The sequence below is a fragment of the Acartia tonsa genome, chromosome 6 (genome assembly GCF_053477335.1).
Source record: "Acartia tonsa isolate MP-2025a chromosome 6, ASM5347733v1, whole genome shotgun sequence".
In the NCBI taxonomy this organism is placed as follows: domain Eukaryota; kingdom Metazoa; phylum Arthropoda; class Copepoda; order Calanoida; family Acartiidae; genus Acartia; species Acartia tonsa.
In genome coordinates, this window is record NC_137265.1 from 29,435,370 (window position 1) to 29,451,927 (window position 16,558).

General features: G+C 30.7%; 1 protein-coding gene across 1 annotated transcript; it reads right to left on the bottom strand.

Annotated features, from left to right (window-relative positions):
• Window positions 1-224: 224 nt before the first annotated feature.
• Window positions 225-15,950, bottom strand: LOC145323055 (uncharacterized). The gene is made up of 21 exons (XM_080165439.1): window positions 15,812-15,950; window positions 15,265-15,354; window positions 14,836-14,886; window positions 14,232-14,338; window positions 13,871-13,938; window positions 13,562-13,615; window positions 12,976-13,066; window positions 12,296-12,398; window positions 11,800-11,844; window positions 11,353-11,414; window positions 5,053-5,156; window positions 4,341-4,455; window positions 3,823-3,936; window positions 3,130-3,206; window positions 2,701-2,798; window positions 2,455-2,514; window positions 2,172-2,212; window positions 1,837-1,902; window positions 1,171-1,242; window positions 713-784; window positions 225-381 (listed from the first exon to the last, which is right to left on the bottom strand). Exons 10-21 carry the CDS (start codon window positions 11,391-11,393, stop codon window positions 225-227), a joined length of 1,017 nt encoding a protein of 338 aa, XP_080021565.1. The 5' UTR covers window positions 11,394-11,414; window positions 11,800-11,844; window positions 12,296-12,398; window positions 12,976-13,066; window positions 13,562-13,615; window positions 13,871-13,938; window positions 14,232-14,338; window positions 14,836-14,886; window positions 15,265-15,354; window positions 15,812-15,950.
• Window positions 15,951-16,558: the final 608 nt, after the last annotated feature.

The following is a 16,558-nucleotide window of genomic DNA, read 5'->3' on the forward strand; positions in this document are numbered from 1 at the left end:
TGACTAGCCGGGTTCATAAAATTAGATTAATTCGGCCTTAAATAATTAGAGGATTATTGTTTCATTAAGCTAACTGTAGCATTGAAGACAATCAAACCTTTTAATTGCATGATCTTTATCTCAAAGTCACTTTAAATCTTTTTACTTACTAATGTCTGTTGGTAAGGCAAAACATTCTGATAAATATTGTCAGAACTGAGACGGACAAACTTTTATAAAACTTTTCAAATGACAAAGTTTAGGTAGAGATTCGAACAGAAGACCTCTCCCCCATAAAGCAAGGCTAATACGTGCGCGCCCCTGAAAAGATGTTTGGGAACTTCAATTGACTCAGGTATCTCTCCATTCCAGGTTTCCAATGGCATCTCCAGAATAAAATCTCTAAAAAACAAGGTTGACAACATTCAATAGTAACATAGCTTTATAGTTTAGATTTTCAGAAAATGTTAAATTTCATAAAATATCTACAAATAAAATGGTCTAAAACCATCACAAATCGTAATTTGATGGTTCAGTAGTTATCTTAAGGTTCAACTAAAAAATAATATAATGTATAATAGGATTTTTGCATTAAAACATAATTAAAATCAAACATATTAAATAAATAAAAGTAATATAATTTAAGTGAAATTTTTTTCTTGTTCTAAATATCTCGGAAAGATCAAAGTGAATAATCTATTATTTTCAGGGAATCTTCCCCCTATATTATTACCCTGCAGTAGTGCTTCTAATAAATCTTCTTCTATTACTTTTCATTGGAAATACAATTGTGTTGTTTGTCATTCTAAATAAAAATTAAAGATTATAATAAATTTGTTAGATAATGGTATTGTCTATTAATCTCTGAATTATGACACTTTCCATAAGTTAAATAGTTATAAAGTTACTAGCGGCTACGCCCCTAGAAGCCTCTAGGGGACTGGTAAGAGGGGGAAAAGTCGACCTTATCCCATTTTAAATTTGAGTTTTAAAAGAGTTGAAAAAATATTTTTTGGGGGGGGGAGGGAGTTGAAGACACCCTCTCCAAAAATAGTTTAAAACCTTCCCAGGACCTATAAGAAGCTTCACTGTAAAGGAGAACAATATCGGTTCAGCAGTTAGCGAGATCCTTCGGGACAAACAAAAAACTCTTACTACTTTGTATAATAGGATATGAACTTATATACTTACTTCATTATTTCTTTAGGATTGAGTTTCAGAGCTTGATGGAAACTGTTTAATCCATGCAATTCCAAAGCAAACCTAAAAATAAACAATAATAGAACATTTGGGTATAGTCACTTTCGTGGCAACGCCCCTTAAGGGGCGATTCTTCGTATTTTTCACAGTAGCTTTTCTCCTATTTCTAGCTAATGTGTGGAGCTCTAACTCTGTGGGGCCAATTGCCTAACCCTGTGGGGCCATAACCTAACCCAATGTAACCTAACCTAACCTAAAATAACCTATCAAAAGCCATTTAAAAAATACCACGAATCGCTCCTTAAGGGGCGTTCCACGAAAGGGACTATTCCCGAAGATTTCTTTATCACTAAATTTACCACTTTTAATAATTTTTCTAGAGTTTTAGTCTCATTATCTTCTAAAATCTAGAATTTTAGTCAAACGCGTTGTTTAAGTCAATGAAATTGTAACAACCCCAAAAATAATGTATTAAACAAAGTTCTTTGTTCACTGAAACTGCGGAATGATACTTTTTAATGGCTTTGTGAAAAATTAAATTTAAGATTGTATTGGCTTGTAAACACTATACGATATTTTATAACATTATTTCAAATGATCAACAAACAAATAATTAATTTTCTTATATAGTATAAAAAAAAATAAAAAAACTCTTACTTTTTAGTGTCTCTATTTAACACAGTTCGACTTAGTGAGGCCATTTGGAAATCCATTAATTTTGATCTATGAACAAAAAAACTATGTTTTGTTTATCTAAGTATAGCTACACGTTCATTAAGATCTTGAAAACTGTTAAAACTTAAGTCTTCTTTCTGTTTTAAGGCTATTTCAAATGGTTAACTTCCATTTCAAAGGAAAAATTATATCTATTTAGTAAAAACACAAAATTTAAAATGAATCATATATTAAATTTGGAAGCTGCTAAATATTTGAGAAAGATAAATCTAGGTTATTTTATTGTTTGTCATCCTTAACAAATCTTTTAAAAATACCTTAATTGGTGGGCACCTCCTTCGCTATTTATTCCATTTACCTAAATTAGAGCGATAGTTTCTTACATGTTTGTAACGTAGCTATGTTAAAAATTACCAGTCTGTCAGTCCAAGTAAGCGAGTAAAAGCAACTGTAACTTCAAGGTAAATTTTTTTTAACAGAGTATCTCCGTACACAAGTCACTTGTAATGAGGTAAGTATGTCCTTCATGATGAGTTAGCTTGTATTTGTTGCGTTACTTATGGACAAGATCATTCTTGTCAAAAATTCAAATTACTCTACCTCATCCCATCCGTTTCGCAGCCGTGGGTCAACAAATTTTCCAATGGTCGTGGACAGTTCCTAGCAATTTTATATTAATCTATTAATGAATTTGCATATGTGTAAGATCATGTGCAGTATAAGATCTCTACAACAGCAATAATCATTTCACTATAATGGATCTATATTATGACTGATAGATTAAACCTTTATTGATATAAAGACAGGCCTTAATTCTAGAGAAGCTTCGCTACAAATAAAACATACCAACATCTGCTTAGCCTGATCCTGTGACATATTGCGTGGAATATTTTTAGTATTAACCATTTTCAGTAAGACATCTTTCAGTGTCAACACCTCTTCACCTGAAATATAATTAGCTTGAGAATTTAAAGGTAGGGCGGGGAAATTAGACTGTAAATTATACTAGTACCAAAAGACCAAAGTTTTGTATATACTTTTCCTAAATACCGAGTGGTTGGTTAAATTTAGCATTGTCCAAACTTTTCCACTATATAGAAGCTGGTAATTTTATTTATCATAATTTAGAGTATATTTAAGTCTATTTTCTTATCCCTTTAGATCCCTTATGTTAATATAAAGCTAAAGAAATTCCTATAGGATAGCCTAGGAAATTTGTTAGGATCTGGCTGATAAGGTAGAGAAATACATTATCCATTTTCTGGTAGTGTATACCTGGTGATTTTGAAGTTCCTGCTGAAGTTGTTGACCCTGTTGTTGCTGCTGAAGTAGATGCAGCCGTAGTGGTCAACCTAAACAAAGAATTACATTGAAAATGTTGAAACTTTTTCTGCTGTTGTGATTTCTCTAAATCAAATAAACCAATTCGCCTTCTACTGATTTGATTCGGTTTCCACTAATACAATTTCTTGTAACATGCATATATCTAAGATTCTAATTCTTGAGTGGTTTCTTGAAATTCTAGGATAGGACAGTATCAAATGCATTAGCTTTATTACTATTCAAAACCCATTCTAAACACAATATAAGTGCAAACATTTACATTGTAAGTTAAAGATTATTATTTGCTAAATATTAATACTTTTTGAAATGCATAAGGACTCTAGCCCTGCTGGGGTTTCCTGAATCTTACTTAACCTAACCTAGAACAAGCATAAAACCATTTCCAATTACTAGGTTAACTGACGATGTAAAGGATAGTAAGGTATTAGACTAATTGAAAATTGGACGATAAATTTGATTTACTGTCAAAACCCAATAATGATACAAAATTACACCTTTTGTAGATTAAAATTATTGTTTAAACATCACTTAAGATTTGATAAAAGTATCCATTGTAATACAACCTTAGGTACCCGAATAATTTACAGTCCAATGTTCCCTCCCTCCCTGGATCTTGCAACTTACCCAGTTCCTGTGTAAGCAACAGTAGTAGCTGTGTTGTCTTTGGATGTTGTCTTCACAGTTGTTGTGGTTGTAGTGGGGTAAATATTCCTGTGTGGGGGGAGGGTTTCCCCACCACCTTCAGATAAAGATAATCATTAAATTTTTCTAAAGTATTTTCTAATTGCGAAGCTTTTCTATTTATTTTCTGCCCGTCCGTCCGGGACAGTTAGCTCTTTTAGTTAATTTAAACAGGTTAGAATTGTCCTATTTCAAACTTTGCATGATGATTCCTATAATAATTAGGTACAATTTAGGAAGCATAGCAACTTTTTAACCATTGCCAAAACGTCCGTACGTCTATTGAAAACATACTGATTTTTTACTTTTTGAAAACATATTTTTGTATGTTATAATTATTCTATTTTATTTGTCTGCAAAATGGATTAAAATTTGCCCAAGACCAACAAAATGATTTCTTGAAGTTTGTTTACTGATACAGACATAACAAAATATATATTATTGTTTCAATTATCATCGTTCCTATAACAGCATCCAGAGCTCCTTTAGCTACAGAAAGTTGATTAGGATCCTCAAGGTCAACACCATTCATCATATCAGCTAGATCATCAGCGGTCATACCAGTAAATGTATCCTCTAAAACAAGATTAGGTTCGTACTTACGCATTTTGAGAAAAAAAATCCAATGAAATCATAGACGTCTTACTACTTCGTAGAACCACTGGATTTGTTTGTTTTACCACAGCCAAAATTAAAAAAAACATATTTAAAACTGAATTTGCTCACTAATAAAAGTAAAGGAACATGTGTCTGTTTGTCTGCCCATATCAAAGGATATCGCTAACCGCTTAACCGATATGGTTCTTATTTACAGTGCAGTGTAGCTTCTTATAGATGCTGGAAGGTTTTTATTTCTTTTTCTAAAACTAAAATTTAAAAAGGAGGACGGAAGGGGGGTATGACAAACACACAGTAAAACCTTTGGGAGATCACTCTGTAGTTCCTGGAACATATGTTTACAAATTAAAAGATTGTTTTGTCTGTTTGTCGTTGTGTGTTTGTAATGAAAGGTGTCGCATGAAAGATTAAACATATGTAGGGGGAGATTACATCCACAAATCAATGAAATGATGGAATGGATGGAACGATCAATTTGTGTGTTTTAAGGCAGATTTGTAAAGATTTCAAGATAGCTTTGCCACTAACCTCCTTTCATTTAAAAGTAGAACTTACTGAATCCTCCAAGGAAAACCATAGTTTCATTGTCCATAATAAATTTTCTCCAGAATGCAATCTCATCCCATTCTCCGCCGCAAAAATTTCTTCCCACCACTTCTCTAAATGACGACATTTCAGTGGTGAAATAGAACACCAACATAAAAATGATTTAAACTTCATCTTAAGTTAGATGTGTACATGGGCATGCTATTCAGCCAATTAACTCCAGTTGAAATTGCCAAAAATCAAAGATTTTTTTGGAGTAGAGTTGGCGTAAAACTTGTTTATGATGTAACTGAAGGGAAGTGGGGGGAGAAAAGGGATGGGAGTTGTGGGGAAATTTTCACTTAGAATTATTTGTCAGAATCACATTCCCTTTTCCCTGGATGTGTAGGTCACTAAAAGCAATATTTCTAAAATAAATTAAAAAAATTTTGGATCATATGAAGAAAATGAAGTCATTCCTAAAAAGGACAGAAATTCCCTTCCTTGGGTATAGGAAGGCTATTTACTTTCCTTTTTCTTACAAATTCTCTGTAAGGAAGGTGATTTCTGTCCACTATCTTACAAATTCTCACTAAAGGAAGGTGACCTCTGTCCACCATCTTACAAATTCTTCCTAATTCGTAGAAATTCTTCCTTTTCCTCACTATTACAACTATGCTTAATAAATCTACCTTATTTACCCAAATTCTTACTTATTCTCAGAAATTCTACCTTAATTAGACAAATTCTCCCTTATTCTAAGAAGACCTACCTTATTCAAGGAAATTCTTCCTTATTCTAAGAAAATCTACCTTATTCCCTCAAATTCTTCCTTATTCTAAGAAATACTTCCTAATTCTATGAAAATCTACCTTATTCTAAGACATTCTTCCTTATTCTAAGAAAATCTTCCTTATTCTAATAAGATCTACCTTATTCTAAGAAATACTTCCTAATTCTATGATAATCTACCTTATTCTAACAAATTCTCCCTTATTCTAAGAAGACCTACCTTATTCTAGGAAATTCTTCCTTATTCTAGGAAATTCTTCCTTATTCTAAGAAAATCTACCTTATTCCTTCAAATTCTTCCTTATTCTAAGAAATACTTCCTAATTCTATGAGAATCTACCTTATTCTAAGACATTCTTCCTTATTCTAAGAAAATCTACCTTATTCTAAGACATTCTTCCTTATTCTAAGAAATTCTTCCTTATTCTAATAAGATCTACCTTATTCTAAGAAATACTTCCTAATTCTATGAAAATCTACTTTATTCTAAGACATTCTTCCTTATTCTAAGAAAATCTACCTTATTCTAAGACATTCTTCCTTATTCTAAGAAATTCTACCTTATTCTAAGACATTCTTCCTTATTCTAAGAAATTCTTTCTTATTCTAATAAGATCTACCTTATTCTAAGAAATACTTCCTAATTCTATGAAAATCTACCTTATTATAAGACATTCTTCCTTATTCTAAGAAAATCTACCTTATTCTAAGACATTCTTCCTTATTCTAAGAAAATCTAGCTTATTCTAAGAACTTCTTCCTTTTCCTTACTAATTCTCTCTTATTTTCAGATAACCTAGCTTTTTCTAAGAAGTTCTTCCTTAATTCCCCTAATTCTTCCTTTTTCTCAGATAATTTTCCTAATTTATATTGGGATATCATAACTGAAATAGAGGTATAGAGAATATATAAATTCTGCCTTTTCCCCTTCCTTATTCTCTCAAAATCTTGGTTTTTCTCACATATATTTCCTTATGTTTATTGGGATATCAGAACAAGATGTGTAGGATAAGTTTGAGTTGTATCTTTTGACCTGAAATGTTTGTTTGTACTTTAGTAGGTGGAATGTTCATAAAGTACATTTTAATAGGAACCCCAGTCAGAAGTATGAAATTATCTTAAGAAATAATAGAAAATTCAGTATATTTTTTGGTTGTATCTTTTGACATTTAGTGTTTATGTTTTTATTCATAAAATTATTAATAATTAACATAATTTTGCAGAGAAATAAACCTAATAATAACAGGATAACAGAAAAAGACAAGTAGTCTTTACAATCTTTCTCTAGCCAACACATAAAATATTAGACCAAGACCAAAAAAGTTATAATTTCAAAACAAATTAAAATATTTTGTATATTTTACTGATAATTTTCTTCAATAACTATATGTTATTATCAATCCTTTTATAAAAAGTAACAGGATGTTTGTCTGAGCTCCCAAGAAAAATTGCCTAAAGAAAAAAATTTCCCCCCTAACCATCAGAAAAAAATCTTTTCCTTTTCAAAAATAAAATCCCAGGCTTAGAGTCAGACATTTTTATTTGATTAATTACCCAAAGTGTCCATAGAAGCCTCTAGTGGCGTAGCTGCTAGTCTCAACCAATGTAATGTTTTTTTCTTCACATTCCTATTTATGTGGTACAAACTCTATAGAAAGTTGGCAACTTATTCTTTTCGTCGGTAAAATCAAACAGCTGATAATTATGAAATCAATTCAAGGGCAATTAGAGTGGGTCAATTTTCAATTTTTATTTTAATTTTGAATTCACCACAATGGATTTATTATTACTTATATCTTACACGAAACATTTCATGTTCTTTAATAGAGTGAACTCTCTTGCGGGCTAAAATAACGATCTTCCCCACCCAATTCTTTACCCTATTCCCTCCCCTCCTAATGGAAAAATGGTACACCAAATAAAATCGAAGGGAAATTGCAACCTAAACTAACTAAAATACTATTAATCCACGTGAATAAATATAGAATTAATTGGAAGTTGAACCATAATTTTGTATCCTCTTAAAATATCATTGTTGTAGATGGTTAAAACATTATCTATCCCCTCTCCCCTTTACCCTATCTCTTTTCCTTCTTTATGGTGAATAAACTGACCAATAAACAGGTTAGCAACTTAATTTGGCGACAACTTTTCTATGTAACTCTATGTCAATAAGATAGGGTACTTATAGCTTTAAAAATCGAACCATCCTTATAAATATTGACCCAACTCGACCCAATTTGTTGCTTTTAAAGACCAATACTAAAATCTAAATACAAAAAGTTTTGACATTAAGAAATATTTTATTTTTTGGTATTAAGTAATATGAATATTAAGAAAAATTCATTATCCTTTATATCTTTTGAACATATATTTATAATTATAAAAATATCCGAAAATCAACAATTCTTTAGCTCTGATGTTGGTCATCACTCATCCCCTCACTAACCCATATGTTCTATTATTCATTCCGCGGACCGCAAATATACTATTAACAGGGATCTAAAGGGATAAGACAATTGCCGAAAAGTTGATGTAAATCCTCAATGATTAAACATAAAATTATCCCTTCTGTAAGTTATAATTGGTGGTTAAATCGTTTACTATTAACAGGGATCCAAGGAATAAGACAATTGCCGATAAGTTGATGTAAATCCTCACTGATTAAACATAAAATTATCCCTTTTGTAAGTTATAATTAGTGGTTGAATTGAATCGTTAATGGACAGGACACTCATTTTAATGTACAAACCAATAAAATTCAATAAAAGTTTTAAGTCACTGAATAAGAAAACGTTATTATAAAACTTTGGGGACCAGTGCAGTGTAATAAACAGCTCAATATTCACTCCCTCCCTGGATTATTACAGAGTACACTAAGTTTTATTTTAACAATTTCTTATTTATGGGCTCAACAACTTTAGAGACTTTTTATTTAATTAATTAAGTAAATTGATTTATCATCCATTGTCCTATCCCTCTTAATTCCTGATTATAGGTTGATTTCTCTGTTTCGGCATGGGACAAGGACAACATCAAAAAAGACAATTTATAAATATAGAATATGTAATATAAAAGTTTTTTAAAAATAATTAGATACCGCTGAACCGATATGGTTCACTTTTACACTGTAGCTTCTCATAGATCCTGAGAAGGTTTATAGCTATTTTGAGAAGGGTACCACCACCCACCTTGAAAAATATTACTCCTTTACAAAAAATTTTAATTTAAAATAAAAAAAAAAGAATGAAAAATGTGGGGATGAGTATGATCCCCCCCCCCCACCAAAACAAAAAAAATTAACCCCCTTCCCATCATTTTTTTCACTTTTTCATTTTAAACTACTATAGAAAATGGAGATATTAAATTCAATTCCCACCACCTAAAGTGCCCCTAAAAGTGTCTCTAGGAGCGTAGCCGCTAGTTTGAAATAAAACACTAACAATATAATTAATTATCCATTAAAATTCTTAAAATTCTAAATATACATAGTCTATGGTCTTATTTTAAATGTATGTCTGTGGGTTAGTGTTCGTTCATGAAAAATACACACCCTCCCTTACCATGTAGGCGGCCGTGCTGTGTCAAATTCTTGTCCAGGCTAGCCAAGCTGACGGACGTTTTTTTTCTAATTTCTAAAAGCTATCTTTTTTATAAGAATATTTTTTTAATATTATATATAGAAGCAGTATGGTTCTTCATTACTGTTTAGCTTCTTATAAGACAAAGGAAGGTTTATAGCTATTTTGGGGGAGAGTACTAACACATTCTAAACAAATATCTCCCCTAGGAAAAATCTCCCCCCCCCCAAAAAAAAAAAAAAAATTAGAAACCCACTAAAATTAAAGAGGTCTCTAGGGGCTAGTTTGTCATTAAATTAAAAACATTCTTATTTTTCACTCTTAAAAAAAGCTAGCTTTTTTATTTGGATGAAAAAATCTGATCTACATAAAATTATTGCAACACAGACTGTTCTCATCTCCTGGTAGAATATGAAGAAAATAGTAAGGTTTTTCTGTCTGAAGCTTAAGATCCCAGGAATGGTTGGTCTAATTAGCAAGAATTAGCTAAATTATCTGAGACAAAGGAAGGATATGTGATGAGAAGGAAGACTTTGAGGGAATAAGGTAGATTTTCTTAGAATAAGGAAGAATGTCTTATAATAAGGTAGATTTTCATAGAATTAGGAAGTATTTCTTAGAATAAGGTAGATCTTATTGGAATAAGGAAGAATTTCTTAGAATAAGGTAGGCTATCTGAGAATAAGGAAGAACTAGGAGGTATTGGGTTAATTTTCTTATAATTAGGAAGATTAAGTGAGATTTAGGAAAAGATTTTCTTAGAATAAGGAAGAATGTCTTAGAATAAGGTAGATTTTCTTAGAATAAGGAAGAATGTCTTAGAATAAGGTAGATTTTCTTAGAATTAGGAAGAATGTCTTAGAATAAGGTAGATTTTCTTAGAAAAAGGAAGAATGTCTTATAATATGGTAGATTTTCATAGAATTAGGAAGTATTTCTTAGAATAAGGTAGATCTTATTAGAATAACTAAGAATTTCTTAGAATAAGGAAGAATGTCTTAGAATAAGGTAGATTTTCATAGAATTAGGAAGAATTTCTTAGAATAAGGAAAAATGTCTTAGAATAAGGTAGATTGTCATAGAATTAGGAAGTATTTCTTAGAATAAGGTAGATCTTATTAGAATAAGGAAGAATTTCTTAGAATAAGGTAGGCTATCTGAGAATAAGGAAGAGATTTTCTTAGAATAAGGAAGATTGTCTTAGAATAAGGTAGATTTTCTTAGAATAAGGAAGAATGTCTTAGAATAAGGTAGATTTTCTTAGAATAAGGAAGAATGTCTTAGAATAAGGTAGATTTTCATAGAATTAGGAAGAATGTCTTAGAATAAGGTAGATTTTCTTAGAAAAAGGAAGAATGTCTTATAATATGGTAGATTTTCATAAAATTAGGAAGTATTTCTTAGAATAAGGTAGATCTTATTAGAATAACTAAGAATTTCTTAGAATAAGGAAGAATGTCTTAGAATAAGGTAGATTTTCTTAGAATAAGGAAGAATGTCTTATAATAAGGTAGATTTTCATAGAATTAGGAAGAATTTCTTAGAATAAGGAAGAATGTCTTAGAATAAGGTAGATTGTCATAGAATTAGGAAGTATTTCTTAGAATAAGGTAGATCTTATTAGAATAAGGAAGAATTTCTTAGAATAAGGTAGGCTATCTGAGAATAAGGAAGAACTTAGAGGTATTGGGTTAATTTTCTTAGAATTAGGAAGATAAAGTGAGATTTAGGAAGGTGATTTTTATCCTCTTTTTCAGATATGTGAGAAAAAGGAGAGTGATTTTTGTCCATATTTGAGATATCTGAGAAAAAGGAAGATGATTTCTGTCCTTTTTGGAAGGGAATTTCTGTCCTTTTTAGGAATGACTTCATTTCCTTCATATGATCCAAAATTTTTGCTCATATTACTCTGCAACTAAAATAGTCCTTTTTTCGTTATTGTTGTGCTTAAACTTACCCATCCACTAAATCCTCAGACGTTGCATGGCATCCTGCCATTAAAGTTCCACGTTCAAATCCCTAAAAAAATAATAAAAATGAGCTTTGGAAGTTAAAAACTCATATATATATTGTCATTCGTTTATATACATTTTATCCTTAAATAGAAAGTTTTGTATTTTTTTTGTGTATAATGTTTATATACGAATTTAAGAAACATATGTACATTGAATTATTACATAATTAATGTAAATTGGACCTAACAAAGCGTTTGACTAAGAAAGCACAGAAATAAACTATATCTCTGCAAACGCGACAGCTACTTGGAAGCGACGACTTTTCTAGAGTGACAGCTTCAAAATCTTATTAAACAGATTTATTTTGTTTAAAGAAAAATATATCTATAGGTCCTATGGGATCATATCAGAACCTTTACTTAACCTAACCTATAATTCTTTTACGTTACCTGAGACTTTGCTTCAGTTTCCTCAGAGTTAATCACATGACCAATCTACACAAATCAACAATCAAATAGGCTTTGGTATATTTTGAAAAAATATGAATGAATAATAATATATTATTACTTAGATCTTACACCAGATTTTCATGTTTTCTAATAAAGTGAAAGTTGCAGCGAGCTAAAATAACGATTCCCATCCCCCACCCTTTTAACTCATCCCCGATCCCCTCCTACTGTATAAACAAACTGACCAATCAGTGATGTTCATATCAGCAACTTGATTTGACAAAAAAAAATTTCCTCTTGTCATAATATCCACGTATATTGAATTCTTTATCATTTTCAATATTATATAGTAAGCTGTTTTAGAGATCTTGTGTTATGGTTAATCTCTTATAACAACCATAACTCCTTCCCCTTTTCAAATTTCTAGCGGCTACCAAAGGCTTTTGAATTGGTTATTGATTGAATAAAACATATTAAATTACAAAGATATGCTTACCCTTTCAAGATTTAAGAAAATCTCTAAACCTCCAATTAGATCTAACTGATTATCTTCTATAATTTTTTCATATTCAGCTTGGTCTGTCACAGGTGGCTTCCATCTTAATAAAAAAAAACAATAGGTTTCATCATATAAAAGATGTGTATATCCATAAATCTTAAGAGATGAGACAATGAACGATAAATTTATGTACATTGTGCATACATCCATAATTATTATAGACAAAATTACCCCTTCTGTAAGATGAATTTATTGGTGCAAAAGAATGGTTTTTACTAGTTTATGTCAATTATGGGACAAGTGAGATTTACAGTACTATTTTCCATCCCTACCTGGGTATACTATGTTTTTTTTTAAAAATAAGATTAATTATATTGGGATAGGACGTTGAGACATATCTGTTTATTTTGTATTTAAATTCAGCCTTGTATGTTATCTAATACAACAATATGTATAAACATAATGAAGTTAGGCGTACCATCTGATAATAATATGGTTTATTATACATGGATATGGCATTCACATAATTTTTTTTCTAATTTATCTGTATAATGTATCAGGATTGCTGTTGATCGACCAGTTAAAAAGCAGAAAAAAATATAAAATAAATGACTATGTCTGACATAAAGAAACACTATATTATACAGTGGCTGAGCTCCTATAAATTATGAGTTTACCTAATAGCAATATTATTCCAAGTGTTATTCTTAGGCAGAGTTCCTTTCACAACTATACTCCAAGTTTCATCCCCTGTACTTACTTCTGCTCCTAAATTTAAAACAAGGATGACAACATCCATAAGTAGAGAAGCATAGAAATACAAAGATATTTATCAACATAGACGAACATGTTTTTTTTAACATAAATTCTAGAATTATTCAGGATGACAACATCTAAAAGTGGCGAAAACACTATAATATGATGGATAGACAAACAGACAAAGTAAGTTATAGAGATGATAATTTCTTTAAATACAAAACCTATTGGGTAAAATTTGTATATGTCTTTTCATGTCCTTTATATATCTCAGTGGTACAGGGAATCTTCACAAAAATCAGTCCTGTAATAATAGCTGAGATATTTCCCCATACACTGTTTCTTACAAATGGACAGAAATACGGACATTTCGAATTAAAAAGTAGCCTTGCTACTAAAAAGCAATTTTAAACAAGTTTTTAGGTTAGTTTTATTTCTAGAAAAAAATAATAAACCATCTTTTTGTGACTAATATGAAGCTTATAGTTGAATATGAAGTTTAGTTACCCAGGTATGGACCAACCAGAAATACTGCAGCACCAGGATGACCAGCCTCGCCACCTAAACAATATCTATTTCATGATTATCAGGGAGGAACACATATAGGTCCCCAGAGTTTTATAAATTTTGTATTTCAAAGTTTTTAACCTTTTTTAAATGAAAAAGCTAGGACGTTCTAATAAGGGACCTTCATAAATCTTGATTGGATAGTTAAAACATAACAGTGTTCAAACTTATCCACAAATAATGTTCATCTTTAGAAGGGACAATTTTGTATATTATAATTAAGATTCAGCTAAAATATTGCATGGAAACCTGTACTAAGAATATATTTTCTATCAAAGGTTGATTCATCATTTGAAGTCAGATCATTCAAATCAACTCTAGAAAAAAATTATTTAATTAAATAAGGAACAAAAATATAAAAAAATCTCATGACATTGAAACAGATTAAAATCCGCTGGATTATAACTGGTTCTGAGCCATATTGAAAACTCATGTATCGGCAATTTTTTAATGAATAATAAAATAAAATACCAATTAAATTTCTGTTTTCTTGGATCAGAATCCGGCCCATGGGGGCTAACAAAACAGGAGTCAATCTCATTATTTTCATTTCACTGTCCGCGGAAACCTGTCTATAATCTGTATATAGTTCCAAATCATTAAAACTTACATGAATTCATTTTTATAGAAGAAAGATAGTGAGAAACCATCTTTGCACTCAGCTGGGTTCTGGGGACAGTTGTCATCCAAGTCTTGGAAGTTATTGTCAACCAAACACTGAAATTCACAAGTTAACAAACTTAAAAGACTACATCCAACTTTTCCTTAAGCCAAAAGTAAAAGATCCTTTCAATTTAATTTTTTTATTATAATATTTTAACTTAATATTTACATTAGTTCTTAAAGCATTGAATTTTTTTAACAAATTTGATATTTTGTTGACTAACGAAGTTTTTATAAGATGATTGTTACCTTTTAGAATTTTTTGAATATATTAAAACATAAGTTATTTGAGTAATAATTCAGTAAAAACTTCTATAGTATTTTGAATATTTTGTGTTTCATTAAAGATTACAATTGTTTTATTTTGCTTGTTATGTAATCTTGAGGCTATACAGTAAATTGATGAAAATATACCTGGATATTATGACAGGGCAAAAATTGATTGAAATCATTATTAGAGAACATGAAAATCTGGTGTAAGATCCAAGTAATAAAATATCGATTATAAAGTATAGTCCCCCTCAATCTGTAAGTATGTAAGTTATATGTACCTGACTTTTTTCTGCATTTAACTTGTCTGCAAAGCCAAAACCAAATGGACCCTAAAATTTACTTAATATATCTTTAAAGTTTACACATATGAGTTAAATGCAAACACAAAATATAAGCAAGATTAGTTTTCATGAAAACTTATGCCTAAATTAAAAGAAATTAAGATTATTGTACAACCCTTTATAACTGCATAAAAAGGCTGGAAATGATCTTTTAATGCTTTCTGCCGTAACAAAATTAAAATCCGCCAAGATATGGCATAGCATTTTCTAAGAAGTGTGAACTCAAGAACAGACAAACTTTGTGGCAACAGTGTTTTTGAGATCTGCAGGGCAATAAATATAATGAGAAAGCAATAATTAGTAGAAAAGATAAACTTTAAGCCTTGACCAGGTAATGATTTAATTATGAATTGTTTATATTCTAACCTCTGATTTGTCAGGATCTCCACCAATCTTTTTTGTAACATTCTTGCTCAATCTTGACCAGTAGTAATCTGTTGTCAACGGGAATCGAACCTGATGCAATAAATACTCAATCATTTCGGAGAATGGTCTTTTAGCAGAGCTTCTCAATAACTAGAGTCTGTCTGTTCCATGTTTATCTTGTCACACGTATATACAATCTTATCTTTTTGCTAGGGGCTGCGCCCCTAGCATCTAAGGGATCTATATTCGAAAGCATAAGTAAGGGCACAATATAGCCTAAAACCATACCCAGACTCTTTTTTTTTTATAAAAAATGTAGTAGCCTAAAACCATCCCCCGGAACCTATAAGTAGATCCTAAAAAAGAAGGACCATATCGGTTCAGCGGTTAGCGAGATCTTTCGCTACAGACAAAAAAGCTTACTACTTTAGATAACAGGATATAACAGATGGTTTTATTTTCATTTCAAACAGGTCTTTTTATTTGTGTAAAAGCAACCAATTTTTTTTACAAAAAAAGAAAAAAATTCTAAAACAAAGTGCTTTACCTCATAAGGCGGGTTTGTTGGCAAAACAACTGTTGTTGGAGTGTCGTCCCAGGGAGCTGAAATATGGAAAATTTAGTAAGTTTAACAAAATAAAATTAAGTCTGATATGCACATTATATTTGTTGGTTTTAAAACCATGATTCTTTTATTTTATGAATCAGGTTTTCCTGAGTAGAGTGGATTTAACTTGATGCATTTTTTTGAATTCTGAAAAAAAATCATTTTAAGTGAAGAGGTATTTTTTGGGAGAAGGCGTGTATAATTTTTGATCGTTGGAACCGTTAACCTATTTCTAAAATAAAATGGAAAAACTTAAATAAAACCTTACTACTTTACATAAAGGATTGTGTGATTGTTAACCATTTACTGGTCATGTGAATTTTGACCATAATTTAAATATGTAATTATTTTCTGTGTTTTTATGTTATTTTTTTGTTTCTATAGTAAACTCAGGAAGGGAAAGGACAGTTAGATTAAATAACGTCCCCAAAATATATTCAAATTTACAATGAAGACTTTCGCCCCAAAATATATTGAGACATTTGAGGTGGGTGGTTGAAGTCGACCCCCCAACTTGCATTTTAGTTTTTCAAAGAAAAGTAAAAAATAGGGGGGGGGGGGGATTTTTTCTAGATGGTGATTTCTTTTACGAGGGTAATGGTTCCCTCTCCAAAATAGTTATAAACCTTCTCAGAACCTATTGGTAGCTTCACTGAAAAAGTTACTTTAATATAAGGATTTTTCCAT

Bases quoted from the DNA above. Each gene is read 5' to 3' on its own strand.
- LOC145323055 (XM_080165439.1), bottom strand. From the start codon at position 11,393: ATGGCAGGATGCCATGCAACGTCTGAGGATTTAGTGGATGG. The intron at 2,515-2,700 runs GTATGTTTTATT...TAAAATTGCTAG, and splicing joins ATCAGGCTAAGCAGATGTTG to GAACTGTCCACGACCATTGG. The intron at 382-712 runs GTAATAATATAG...CTTGTTTTTTAG, and splicing joins ATTAGAAGCACTACTGCAGG to AGATTTTATTCTGGAGATGC.